The sequence below is a fragment of the Rhinolophus hipposideros genome, assembly GCF_964194185.1.
Source record: "Rhinolophus hipposideros genome assembly, chromosome: 19".
NCBI classification, from domain to species: domain Eukaryota; kingdom Metazoa; phylum Chordata; class Mammalia; order Chiroptera; family Rhinolophidae; genus Rhinolophus; species Rhinolophus hipposideros.
Window position 1 is genome coordinate 32,030,084 of NC_138065.1, and position 11,391 is coordinate 32,041,474.

Genomic DNA, 11,391 nt, shown 5'->3' on the forward strand with positions numbered 1-11,391 from the left:
TCGAGCCTGAAATTAAACTGTCTTCAGATGGGAGGAAGTGCCATGCCACCAGAGAAATTCCAAGGGAGTTTCAGCCCTCACCTATGGGAGCTCACTTCCTTCATGTGACACACATATATAAGTAATTGGAAGCACTCTTAGCTTTCAAACAGACTTCAAGGAAATCTGAAGCAGCAGCCCTTTCTGAGTTCAGGTAAGAGAACTTTCCCTCTACCTCCACTATTCACACAGTTCTGGTGATCAGCCCATTTCTGCCAATCATTGACCTAGGTGTGTTCAGGGCCACATCTAAAGGGGTCCTTTCCATTAGGACAAAACATCCTAAAGGGTAGGGAATTGTTATGTTTATCTTTGTACTCCACTACCTAGCATAGTCAAGACAGTGAGTGCTCGATAAATGCTGAATTATTGAATTTATCAAATATTTACTGTACACCTACTATGTTCAAGGCAACTACCATCATTCTCTATTTAAAATGAATTGATCACTCATTATGTGCCAGGTGTATAAATTATGCATTATTTTATTTAAATATCAAAACAAGTTTCTGGGGTAACTTTAATTATCACCATTTTGGGGTTAAGAAAACAAAACTCAGAGAGGTGAGCTGGTTTGTCTAAGGTCACATAGATAGGGTGACTAACTCATCTAGGTTTACCTGTGACTTTTTCAATTTTAAAATTGCAAGTCCTGTGTCTCAGGAACCCTCTCAGTCCTGGGCAAACTGGGACAATTTACCTTGATGGGAACTTGTAGAGCAGGGATTTGGACCTAGTTCTCTTGTCTCCAAACTCAGAGTTCTCTCGGATTCTTCAGAGTTTGGTTTGTTTATTCCTTTTTCTTATATTTGGCAGTATCTCAGGTGGACATGGATATAAAATATATCTAGCACATTGCCTGGCACATAGGAAATATTCTGTAAGTGGTAATGATTATCAGTGTTGTGCCCCGCCATATTGGAGCCCAAGGCAATAGGAAAGATGCATACTTTTATACATACGTTTTTATGTAGTCTATATATATTATTTTTCCAAAACATTAAAGTAGTTGGGAAATATTGAAAAAATTAAAAAGTAGCTATATTACAACTCACAACATTATCGTAAATTTAAATATTTTATTTATGCCCCAAACAGAATTTATTATAATTTTACTTTCTTAGTGAAGACTCATCACTAATATTTTCATCATATATTTCTGGGGAAAAGTTAATCACTAAAAGTACATAAAAAACATAAGTGGTGTGTAAGTAGATAGGAGTACTCATTTTCCCTTTTGTCCTGGGTTCCAATATGGCTCAGCATGGCACTGTCAGATTCTGTCTTTATTTAAAATATTGATATTTCGTTTATCATGGATTTTTTCATTAATTTTGATATTGTATTAAAGTATTATTTACATTGGTTGCCGAGACTTTTGGTGCCCCCTTAAATTTTGTGCCCAAGATGAGTGCTTCGCTCTTCTCACCATAATCCCAGCCCGTATCATTTTATCTTAAAACTCAGCAGACACTACAAAGTGCCATCTGACAGAGTAAGCCTCACCTCAAGAAATGAGTTTCCTCCTGCCTGTCTTATCTTTCTTTGGGATCACTTACTTCCTTGACCTTCCGCCTGAGTTAGAGGGCCAGGAAAGTGTGCTCTTGGATTCATCCCAGGTGTGCCTAACTACCGTCTTCCTGCAGAGGGCGCTATGGAGTCCAGACACCTCAGGAGGGTGGAGAATGTTAGGTGGAACTGGGATGATTGCCCATGCGATCTTACCTTTCCCTGGCGGTAGTATTGTTATGAAATCATTGACTTTCTATTTGCCTTCAGGGCTGAAATAAATCTGTTCTCCCCAAATAACCGGTCTGATCTCAGACAAATGCCAAACAGAGCTAAGCTCCTCTGTCCTGGGCGTGGCCATAAAATCCAGACAAATTTCCCCAAGTGTTTTTGGTGGCTCAACAACAGCTTCTGGGAGTTCTGTTTGCCCCCAGTTCCCCTGTGGGTCTAAAGGGACCAGAAGGGTGAGCTACACTGGCATTCTGGAAGGGAAGACTATATACGTCGATTCACCAAAACAAGTTTTGACATTTTCCCTGTGATGTCATCCTCTATCTACTCATTGCAAGTGCCTGCTGCTCCAGGCCTTACCTGCTGGTCAATGATGATGGGGCTGGGATAGGGACAGAATAAAGGAGCTGGGACCTGTAGCACCAACATGCACTCAGAGCCGGAACAAACACCCGAAGGCTGCTCTTTGAGGAGGCTCCGCAGTTTGTCTTAGGAAGTTAGATGAATGCACCAGGTTATCTGAAATCAGATAAAGCCATTAAGCTTCACCCCATGGGACATCTGGGGGAGGCATGTCCCTGGTGACTGGATTGGCTTCTTAAGACATGAGATGGGGAAATCAGTAAGTCATGCTCTTTCCTTTGAATTCCTAGCTTCTGTGGTCTTCAGATTCTGGCACAAGATGAAAGGCTCTGGTCTCCCCCTCTGCCTTCTGACGGCTGTGTTTTATCTCTTCTGGACACCTTCTGCTGGGCTGAAGACACTCCATATGGGGAGCTGTGTGATCACCACAAACCTTCAAGAAATGCAAAAGGGATTTTCCGAGATACGAGACAGAGTGGTATGTGAGGCAGGCACCCCCCCCCCCCCGCAGCTCTGCCCTTTTCTATTTGTCTTTCTCTGTCCCCCAGCAGCATGACCATGATAAGAGGTAGATTGGGGACCAATCTCCTGGTAAGGGTACCAGGAGAATGCATTCCCTGAAAACATCTGTAGCTCGTAATTTAAAAGTGTTTTGGAAAGGTTCATTGCTCACTGGGTCATGGTAAGGAGGGGATGAGAGGTCTCGATGTCTCAGACTCTGGCAGCCGTCACTGAGCTGTCCTTTTTTGCCTTGCCTTCTTCTGTTTAGCAAGCCAAAGATGAAATCATTGACTTCAGCATCTTGAGCAAGTCTGAATCTTTGCAAGATGCAGAGGTATGTGCTTGGCCCATAGGAGTTCTGGGAGGAAATATGAATCGGGGGCATCTCCATCACCCTGGGTCTTGTCCCTTGACACTTTCCCCCCACCAACATACTAGTCTTTTTTGTAGCCTGCAGATCGGTGCTGCCTCCTCCGCCACATACTGAGACTCTACCTGGACACAGTATTCAAAAACTATCAGATCCCTGGCCACCATATCCTCCGGAAGATCAGCACTCTCGCCAACTCTTTTCTTACTATCAAGAAGGAACTCCGGCTATGTGTGAGTAAGGGTCTTGGGTAAAAGGATCCATTTCAGCACACAGCTTCAATGACTTAGCAACCAAGCTCTTTCTTACCCCCATTTAATGATGGAAAAACTGAGTCCAAAAGTTTTAATAATCTGTGTTGAGCCATGTGACTAGATAATAAAAACTCAGTTTTATTGACTTTTAGGTATCTGCTCCATTCAAAAAGTCTAAAGAACTACAAAATGCTAGCTATTTGATGTTAATGATAATCATCTCTTATCCATGTAATTAAGCTTTTTCTGTAGGTGAGGTATCTATGGTGTACTAGTGCATCTTGGGTCCAGGAAGCCAATCAGTAGGACATTGGATTCAGTCTCAAGATAGGGTCTGAATAGGACCTAGAAATCCAATTTTCACTTCCCAGGGGCTCTTTGGGAGGGGGCTAGACCAGAGCTGGGTTGGGAGGTGCAAGCAAGATGGGGTGCCATGATTACAAAGTCTTTTGGTGCTGCCTGTTTCTAAAAAGAAGCAATGAGCTCTGTATGTGAGCTTCAAAAGCTGGTTTCCTCTTCTACTGATGACTAGGATAGTGATTGCAAATCATGAGGTCTGAAAAGACTTTTCTAGAGGAATGGAGTAGGATTCCCATCTACTACAAGTCAATGGCAAGGGCAGAAATTCAGAATATTTAATAAAACCTATTATTCTTTGGCATTCTTTTCAGCATGCACGTATGATATGCCCTTGTGGGGAGGAAGCAATGGAGAAATACAGCCAGATTCTGAGTCGCTTCAAAATGGTATATGCAATTTTGGTCTTGGTAGGGATGAGTGTATTTTTAGAACTGGATCATAGCTGGGTGGAATGGGTATTCATACTGGTAGAAATCCTGTAGCCCTCAGGTTAATAGCCCTCTGAGGTCATGTGCACTATCCTTCTGTTTTACCCCAGTGGACACCTATCCAGGCTCTAGAAGGGTGCTCGCTCTCTGGAAGATGCTCTGGGAATCGAGAGAGAATGGCCATGATTCCATCAAGTCACTCCAAAGACACGTGGATCTTCCAGCTGCATAAACAAGAGGCCATAGTTTCCAACATTCACACACTTATACATACTCTCAAAAACAGTCACTCACAATTTCACACATGCCCATGTCATGCTGTTTCTCACCTCAATGCCTTTGTGCATCTGCCAGGAAAACCTGGAATACTCTCTTCACTGACTAATTTCTACTTTTCTTCTAAGACTCAGCCTAGACATCACCTCCGGGAAGGTACTGCTACTTCTCTGAGTTAGGTGTCTCCCCTGTCATCCTGTGCGAACTCCATCATTTATTCACCACAGCACATTTATTGCCTGCTTCTACGTGTCTCCCTTACACGGCTGTGAATTCCCTGTGGGTAGGGTTGTACCATTCATTTCTGTGTCCTTAACCAGATCATGCTTAGCACAATAAATATTTGTCTAAATGAAGTATGCATAGTAGGCAACTCCTACACACATACACCCACACACACTCTTTCAAAGAACATACTTACTATTTTGATCTCTGTGATTCAAGAAGCTTGAGTTGTAGTCCCAATTCTGCTGCCCTCCCTGGGCCTCCATTTCTCTATGTAAGACCAGTGTGATGGGCTCAATGATCTTGTGAGATCAGGAGGTTCATAACTTCTTTCAAACTCTCCCATCTTGAAAAGAATGCTCTGTTTGCAATCCCAAAGAGATCTGCCAAGTAAGGAGACGATTATCCATGGAGTACTTGCTGTCTCTTTGTGAGGTGCTCACTAACTACCTCAGTGTGTGTTTTTCAGCTTCAGCCTCAGGAAGCAGTGGTGAAAGCTTTGGGAGAGGTAGACATACTCCTGCGATGGATGGATGAGATGGAATAGGAGGAAAGTGATGACGCTGCTGACAGTGTTCCTGGCCAAGAGTCCCAGTCTGTAGTACCTGTGGAGGCGTGACCCCAAACCACCATCTCTTAGTTATATCATTTAGTGCTGGTCACTGTGTATGTTATTTATTTAATATTTTTTCCTTAGTGTACGTGTTTTCATGTGTTCCTCCTCTTAATCTAGACCATGGTTATATGAGTTTTTGGTAATATCTTTTCTACTGTTGGATATATTTATTAGTTAATATATTTATTTATTTTTGCTATTTAAGTTATTTATTTTTGTACTTAAATGTAAGTCTTTACGAAAAATTCATGATTATGTTTATAACCTGACTAGTGCATATCATGTATTTTCAAACAGTAAACAAACTCTAAATTCTAGAGGAGTGGCTGGAGTTGGGGGTATTTATTTTTATTAAATTGAGGACATTACTGGCGATCAGTGTTGTGTGAGATTTTAAAACTGAAACAGTGGCTACTGACTGTGGCTTGTGGAAGAAGTTCTGATGTGAAATGACAGACTTGTCTTACAATTGCTTGAACACCCCACCCAACTCCCCTGTCCTATTGTGCATCTTCCAACCATGGAGTCCTGTATGGTCAACATGTGTTTGTACGAATAAAGTTTTCTTTGCATAATATCTGCTTGGAGTTTGAAAAATGTTTCAGAAGCAGAAACAATGGTGGGGATGAGCTTGAATCTCTTGTTACCTAGGCACCTCTTGCCCCTCTGGGGAAAAAAGAGGCAAGTGGGAATTTGGCCCTTTTCTCTCCTGCTGAATACCTTCCTAGCTCTATTTTTCAGTTCACTTACGTCTCTGATCACATGAATTTGCCCCCCATCTAAAGGTACTGTGACTGAGTGAGGGGCTTTAGCCATCCCTGCTTTCACCTTATTGGCTTTGAATACCATTCTCTCTGTACCCCAGTTTTCTTTCTTTTTCCTTTTTTTGAAAGGCCAGCAAAAAGTTTAATGTTATAAAAGACAAGCAAAGGTAGACTTATTTTCTATTGCACAAAGCACTAATTTCAACAGACCCACTAAAATTGAGAATATTTAAGATAATTAAAATGGTTAACTACCCAAATTAGTAGGTTACACATAAGTTTACAGCATTTTATTGCTAGTGTTTCAAAGCTGTATGAATCAATTCAATACTTGTTTCTTAAACTTAAGTTTCCTAAACTTTACAGAAAACCCACTATGCTCCCAAATGTATACATAAGTATACATGAAATACCTTTATAATAGAAATAGTTGTTCAAATGTTAACAAGGTGCTATTGTCCTAAAATGGGCCAAAAAGTCTAATTATGGATGCTCATAGTAACCATGTCAATGGATTACAGTAAACAGAACAAGTACATACATGAACCGCACTGGAAGCTCAGGTCGCCATGATTGAGGTGATCACTGGACATCTGCTTCCAAAGCTTCTACAATGTGCCCAGCAGAAGGACGATCTTTAGGATTTTCATTAGTGCACAGTGAGAAGAGTTCAATTACTTTCTGGTACGTTTCATCCAGTTCTTCCATATGAATAGGTGGCCTGGTTCCCAAAGCTGCATAGTGAGCTTCGTCATCAAAGTCACTGTCATCGAAAGTTTTATCTTCATCATCATCATCATCTGGAAGAATAATGTGTGGGATACATAAAGTCATCATTTCCCACAGAGTAAGGCCAAAGGCAAATATGTCTGCCTTATCAGTAATAATGCCCTTCTCCTCCAAAGCTTCTTTGGGTTTCCAAGGCTCAGTGCCAATGTAACAAGCCTCAGGATTGGTCACAGTCATATTTTCATCCAATGGTAGAGAGACATCACAGATTTTAATTGTTTCAAAATCACCTTTGATTACAACATTTGAAGACTTTATATCTCCATGAAGCAGCTTCTTTTCTTGATGTAGATACTTTAACCCTCTTGCCACATTCAAAGCAATTTTTAAAATTATGGATGCTGGAAAAGGACCCTGGCTGTCTTTATTTCGTTCTTCTATTAAGTCATTTAGGGACTTTTCACCCCCGTATTCCATAGCAAGACATAAATTACAATCATTGGCATCAGCGAAAGCATGATAACCTTCAATGTTTGGATGATGAAGGCTTTTCAAAATCTTAGCTTCTCATCAGTTAGTCTCTTTTGATACATACTTTGATAATAACCATTACATTTAGTATTAATCTTTTTCACAGCCCAAGGAGAATGAGACAAGCCTCTTGGAGATCTCTTCATAAGATAGACATTTACCCCTGGGCCAAAGCCAAGTTTCTGCATAAACGGAGAGGACGGTATATTTATATATGGAGTTGAACATAATGCAGATTTCCTTTTTTCAGCTAATTTGCTTGGTGTCTTGAAATTACTGATTTCTTCCATTGTAATAATCACTCTAGGTCCTGAGCCATTCGGCGCGGTGGACACACACTCCAGGTAGGAAAAGACCGTGATGACAAGAGGTCCAGGCCAAGGCCGTCTTGAAATCTGCTCCCTAGTGGCCGCTACCTAGCAGATGTCACGGCTGCCTCCGCCACCCGCCGGCCCACACCCGCACTCGAAAACAGCCCCCGTTTTCTTTCTCATTTCAGGTTCCCATACTCTTGATACAAAACAAAGTACAGAGATCTTGATGCAACACAAATTATAATGGGCAGGAGTCTCTATTGTAAGGGTTAAGAACACAAAGGCGCAAAATGTAGTTACCAGGGAGGTGCATGAGCCCTCTTTTGAGGCTCTCCCCTTTGGATTCTGTCTGGCCCCAGGATCTAGGTTATCCCTGGATCACGTCTTCGTCTTCATGACCAACTACGTATTAAGTTAGTGTTCTCTTTCCAAGCCCCTTTCACATTGAGTTTCCCTGGCCTGTAAGGACCTCAAATCCTGGCCTGGGCTGCCTGCCTCTTTTCTCCCCACCTTCCTGTGAACTGCACCCCTAGCTTAGCAGCTTTGTTTCCCCTATTTCAGAAATAGCAGGCTGATGCTGACACCCTGGCTCCTACAGAAAGCTTTCCTTATTGCCTGCCTCTGGTTTCTGCTTCCAGCCCTCAGCCTGGGCCAATTTGTTTAAATTACTTTGTTGATTTTTTCTCATTATACAAATAACAACTACCCAATGGAGACAATTTGGAAAATGCAGAGAAATATAAAGAAGAATATTAAAATCACCCATAACCCCACCACCCACAGATAACCACTCAAACATTTAGGAGTCTTTTTTTTCATATATTTTTTCTTGGATTCAAATCATGATTCTACCCTTATTAATGGAGTGATTTGGGCTCTAAAACTTAATCTTGGAATTCAGTTTCTTCCTCTGGAAAACAGGATGATAATATCTACCTTTCAGGGTGATGAAAGAGATGGTCTTTTATGTTCCTTTGAAAACAAGGCAGTTTCTGCTTTTATACTCCCCATTACAATCACCCATTTTCTATCAGATTGTTACCCTATATCATCCCTCTTCTATCAGATTCTCCAGTTACATGTCTCCTGGTTTTCTCTGACTAGTCTGACAAACAACTTAGCTTCAATTCTCAAGGAAGAGTTGAGAAGTCAACTTCACTGAACTCAGTGTTAAAATTAGAACCACCACTTCTAAGAGACATTGGATGGCAATAAGAGGCTGGTTTTGCGTGCCAATGGTGTGAGTCTTCCAGATGGATGTGTCTGAGGTTGACTCACAGGGCTGAGGACAAAGCTCCTCCATTTGTTTTCCTGGGAGGCATTTCTGCCTTTTCTGAAAGTCTGGGCCACAGAAAGCCTTGGTCTTTGAGGACTCCATGCTACTATTGTCTTGTTACATCTTTACCTCTTGGTTACCTCTTTGACTTTGTTATCTCTATTCGTCTCTCCTGAAGGATCCATCTCTTCCTCCTTTTTCTGCTTGACCTACTATGGTAGTGAGGAGGAATTCAGCAGTGGAGAGGTCAAGCCAGGTTAAGGGTTAAGGAAAAACTTCATGCAGGTGGGCTATTGAGGGGGACAGATCTTTTTTTATTGTTGTTGTTAACATTTTTAAAATTAGTTTCAGGTGTACAAAACAATGTAATAGTTAAACGTTTATCATTTATATCCCTCACAAAGTGATAACCTCCTTCCCCCATCTACTACCCCTCTGACATCGCATATAGCCATTACATTTCCACTGTCTCTATTCCTAATGCTGTACTCCACTTCTTGTAAATATATATGTATATATATGTAATGTATATATGTATATATGTATATATATAATTACATATATATATATATATATATAATTGTAGTTGACATTCATTATTGTTCAGCTTCAGCTTCAGGTGTACAGTGCAGTGATCAGGCATCTACATCTTCCCTGAGGTGGTCTCCCTAACGAGACAGATCTTAAAGAATGGTTTACAATTGCCACCTCCAATTATAGTAATTACAATAATTGTTGTCATTTATCAAGTACTTATCATGTGCCAGGCACTGTACTGGGAACGTCACATACGTTCTGTTACTTAACCCTTAAAGGTAACCCTGTGAGGTAGTAATATTATTACCAGTTGGCGAGTGATAATGTGCTCAGAAATGTAAGTACTTTGTGTAACCACAATTTGAATGTGGGCACCCTGACACCACAGCCCTATATGCTTTCCTACTCTACTGTCCTCTTTCCCAACAATGATATCTTGTTTTCAGAAGCACCTTAGGAAGGAATAATGAGCGTTGGCTTCATAGAGACATGAATGAAAATCCTGACACTCACTACCTTGGTACAAGGTACCTTTACCTTGGATAAGTGATGTAACCATCCTTAGTTTCTTTATTTGAAAAGTGGGGATTTTGCTACTTACCACACTGAGTTGAAGAAAGGACTAAATGAAATTGTCATAGCTAATTGTACAAGCATTCGCTATGTATCAGGTACTGTTCTCTGCGTGTTGTAAGTGTCTGCTTATTTAATTTTACAAGAACATGATGAGTTAGGTGCCATTGTCATCCCCATTTCACGGATGAGGAAGTTGAAGACCAGAAAGGTAACGGGTCTTGTTCAAGTTCTCACAGCTAACAATGGTGGAAGTAAAATATGAATACAGTAGGCAGACTGCAGAACCATGCATTTAACCACTTTGCTTTGTTGCCTGGCTGGAATGTCCAGTACACAGAAAGCACGACCTATAGAAGTGGTTCTGCCTAGAGAAGAAAGTGATGAGCCTTCCTGTCAAGTTGTGGCACTAACGCTTAACTTTCTGGTGCAATTTATCTCTATGACATCTGTGTTGAACTTCATTTCCCTTAAGGGTCTAAACCTTATCTCCTCAACCAGGAAAATGTAAAATTCCTTTGGAGGTGACAAGACGAAAATGCTAAACCTCAGGTGGACATATCAGCTCTGGTTACTCCTAGCTGCCACACCTTGGTAGAGGTAGCCAATCTATCTCTCCAGACCTCAGTTTCTGTTGAGAGATTGAATATACAAATGGACAATGGCTAGACCATATATAAAAATAGAACTCAGATCCACAATTTGCAGCAACTATTCCAGGAAACCAAACCATGATTTACAATAACCAGCCCAGGAAGCCAAATCTTAACCCCTGAAGCAATTGGCCCCAAATGGTCAGGACTTGTTTAATAGCTGACAGCTTCCCTAATTCTTGTCCCCACTTCCAACTTAGTGTGAATCAGAGGAAGCCAAATATGCACCTGTAACTACAAGATGCTCTGCTTCCGCTCATGGTCAGCTCACCGACAGCTTCCCCATGCCCTTAGTCTCCAATCGAGGAATCTCTGAAGGCTCCTTTTTTCCTACTGTAAAGCTTTTCCACTCCTGCAGCCTTGGCATCTCTGTCAAAACATTCCTTGGCTATAGCAAGCTCTGAGTAAATAGCTCTTACCTGTTCTCATTTGCATAGTCTTCATTTATTCCATAGTGTATTTGTAAAATGAAAGAGTTGGAACAGATGATTCTGAATTCTAGACACTGGATGTGCTACCACTCTCTCCAGGGATCCGACGTAGCTGCTGCTGCCTTCCATTCCCAGAAAGGGTTTGCATAGTTCCCGTATCACCAGCTTTAGATTCAGAATTTGAGGGGAGCACATCTGATTGGGCAGACCTGGGTGATGCCCTGAATGCCAGAAAGGGGGACAAGCCTTTCCTCTGATGGGAGGTGGGCTCTTTCTCAGAAGGAAGGGCATCTCCCACTCCTAGGAATAAGATCCTAATGCAGGGTGACTCAAAAAAATAAAAAGGTCTGCTCTGTCCTTCATTCCCACCATGGCTTGGGGTTGCCTGAACCCTATTTTCAAGGATTCAGG

At 41.5% G+C, this 11,391-nt stretch overlaps 2 protein-coding genes across 2 annotated transcripts; one reads left to right on the forward strand and one right to left on the reverse strand.

Annotated features, from left to right (window-relative positions):
• Positions 1-2,461: 2,461 nt before the first annotated feature.
• On the forward strand, positions 2,462-5,103 carry IL20 (interleukin 20; the record flags this gene model as incomplete). The annotated part of the gene is made up of 5 exons (XM_081026563.1): positions 2,462-2,620; positions 2,912-2,977; positions 3,094-3,246; positions 3,939-4,013; positions 5,026-5,103. 5 exons carry the CDS (start codon positions 2,462-2,464, stop codon positions 5,101-5,103), a joined length of 531 nt encoding a protein of 176 aa, XP_080882689.1.
• Positions 5,104-6,518: 1,415 nt separating this feature from the next.
• On the reverse strand, positions 6,519-7,501 carry LOC308487458 (lymphokine-activated killer T-cell-originated protein kinase-like; the record flags this gene model as incomplete). The annotated part of the gene is given in 2 exon segments (XM_081025724.1): positions 6,519-7,232; positions 7,235-7,501. Coding segments are annotated over 2 exon segments (966 nt in total). The 5' UTR covers positions 7,487-7,501.
• Positions 7,502-11,391: the final 3,890 nt, after the last annotated feature.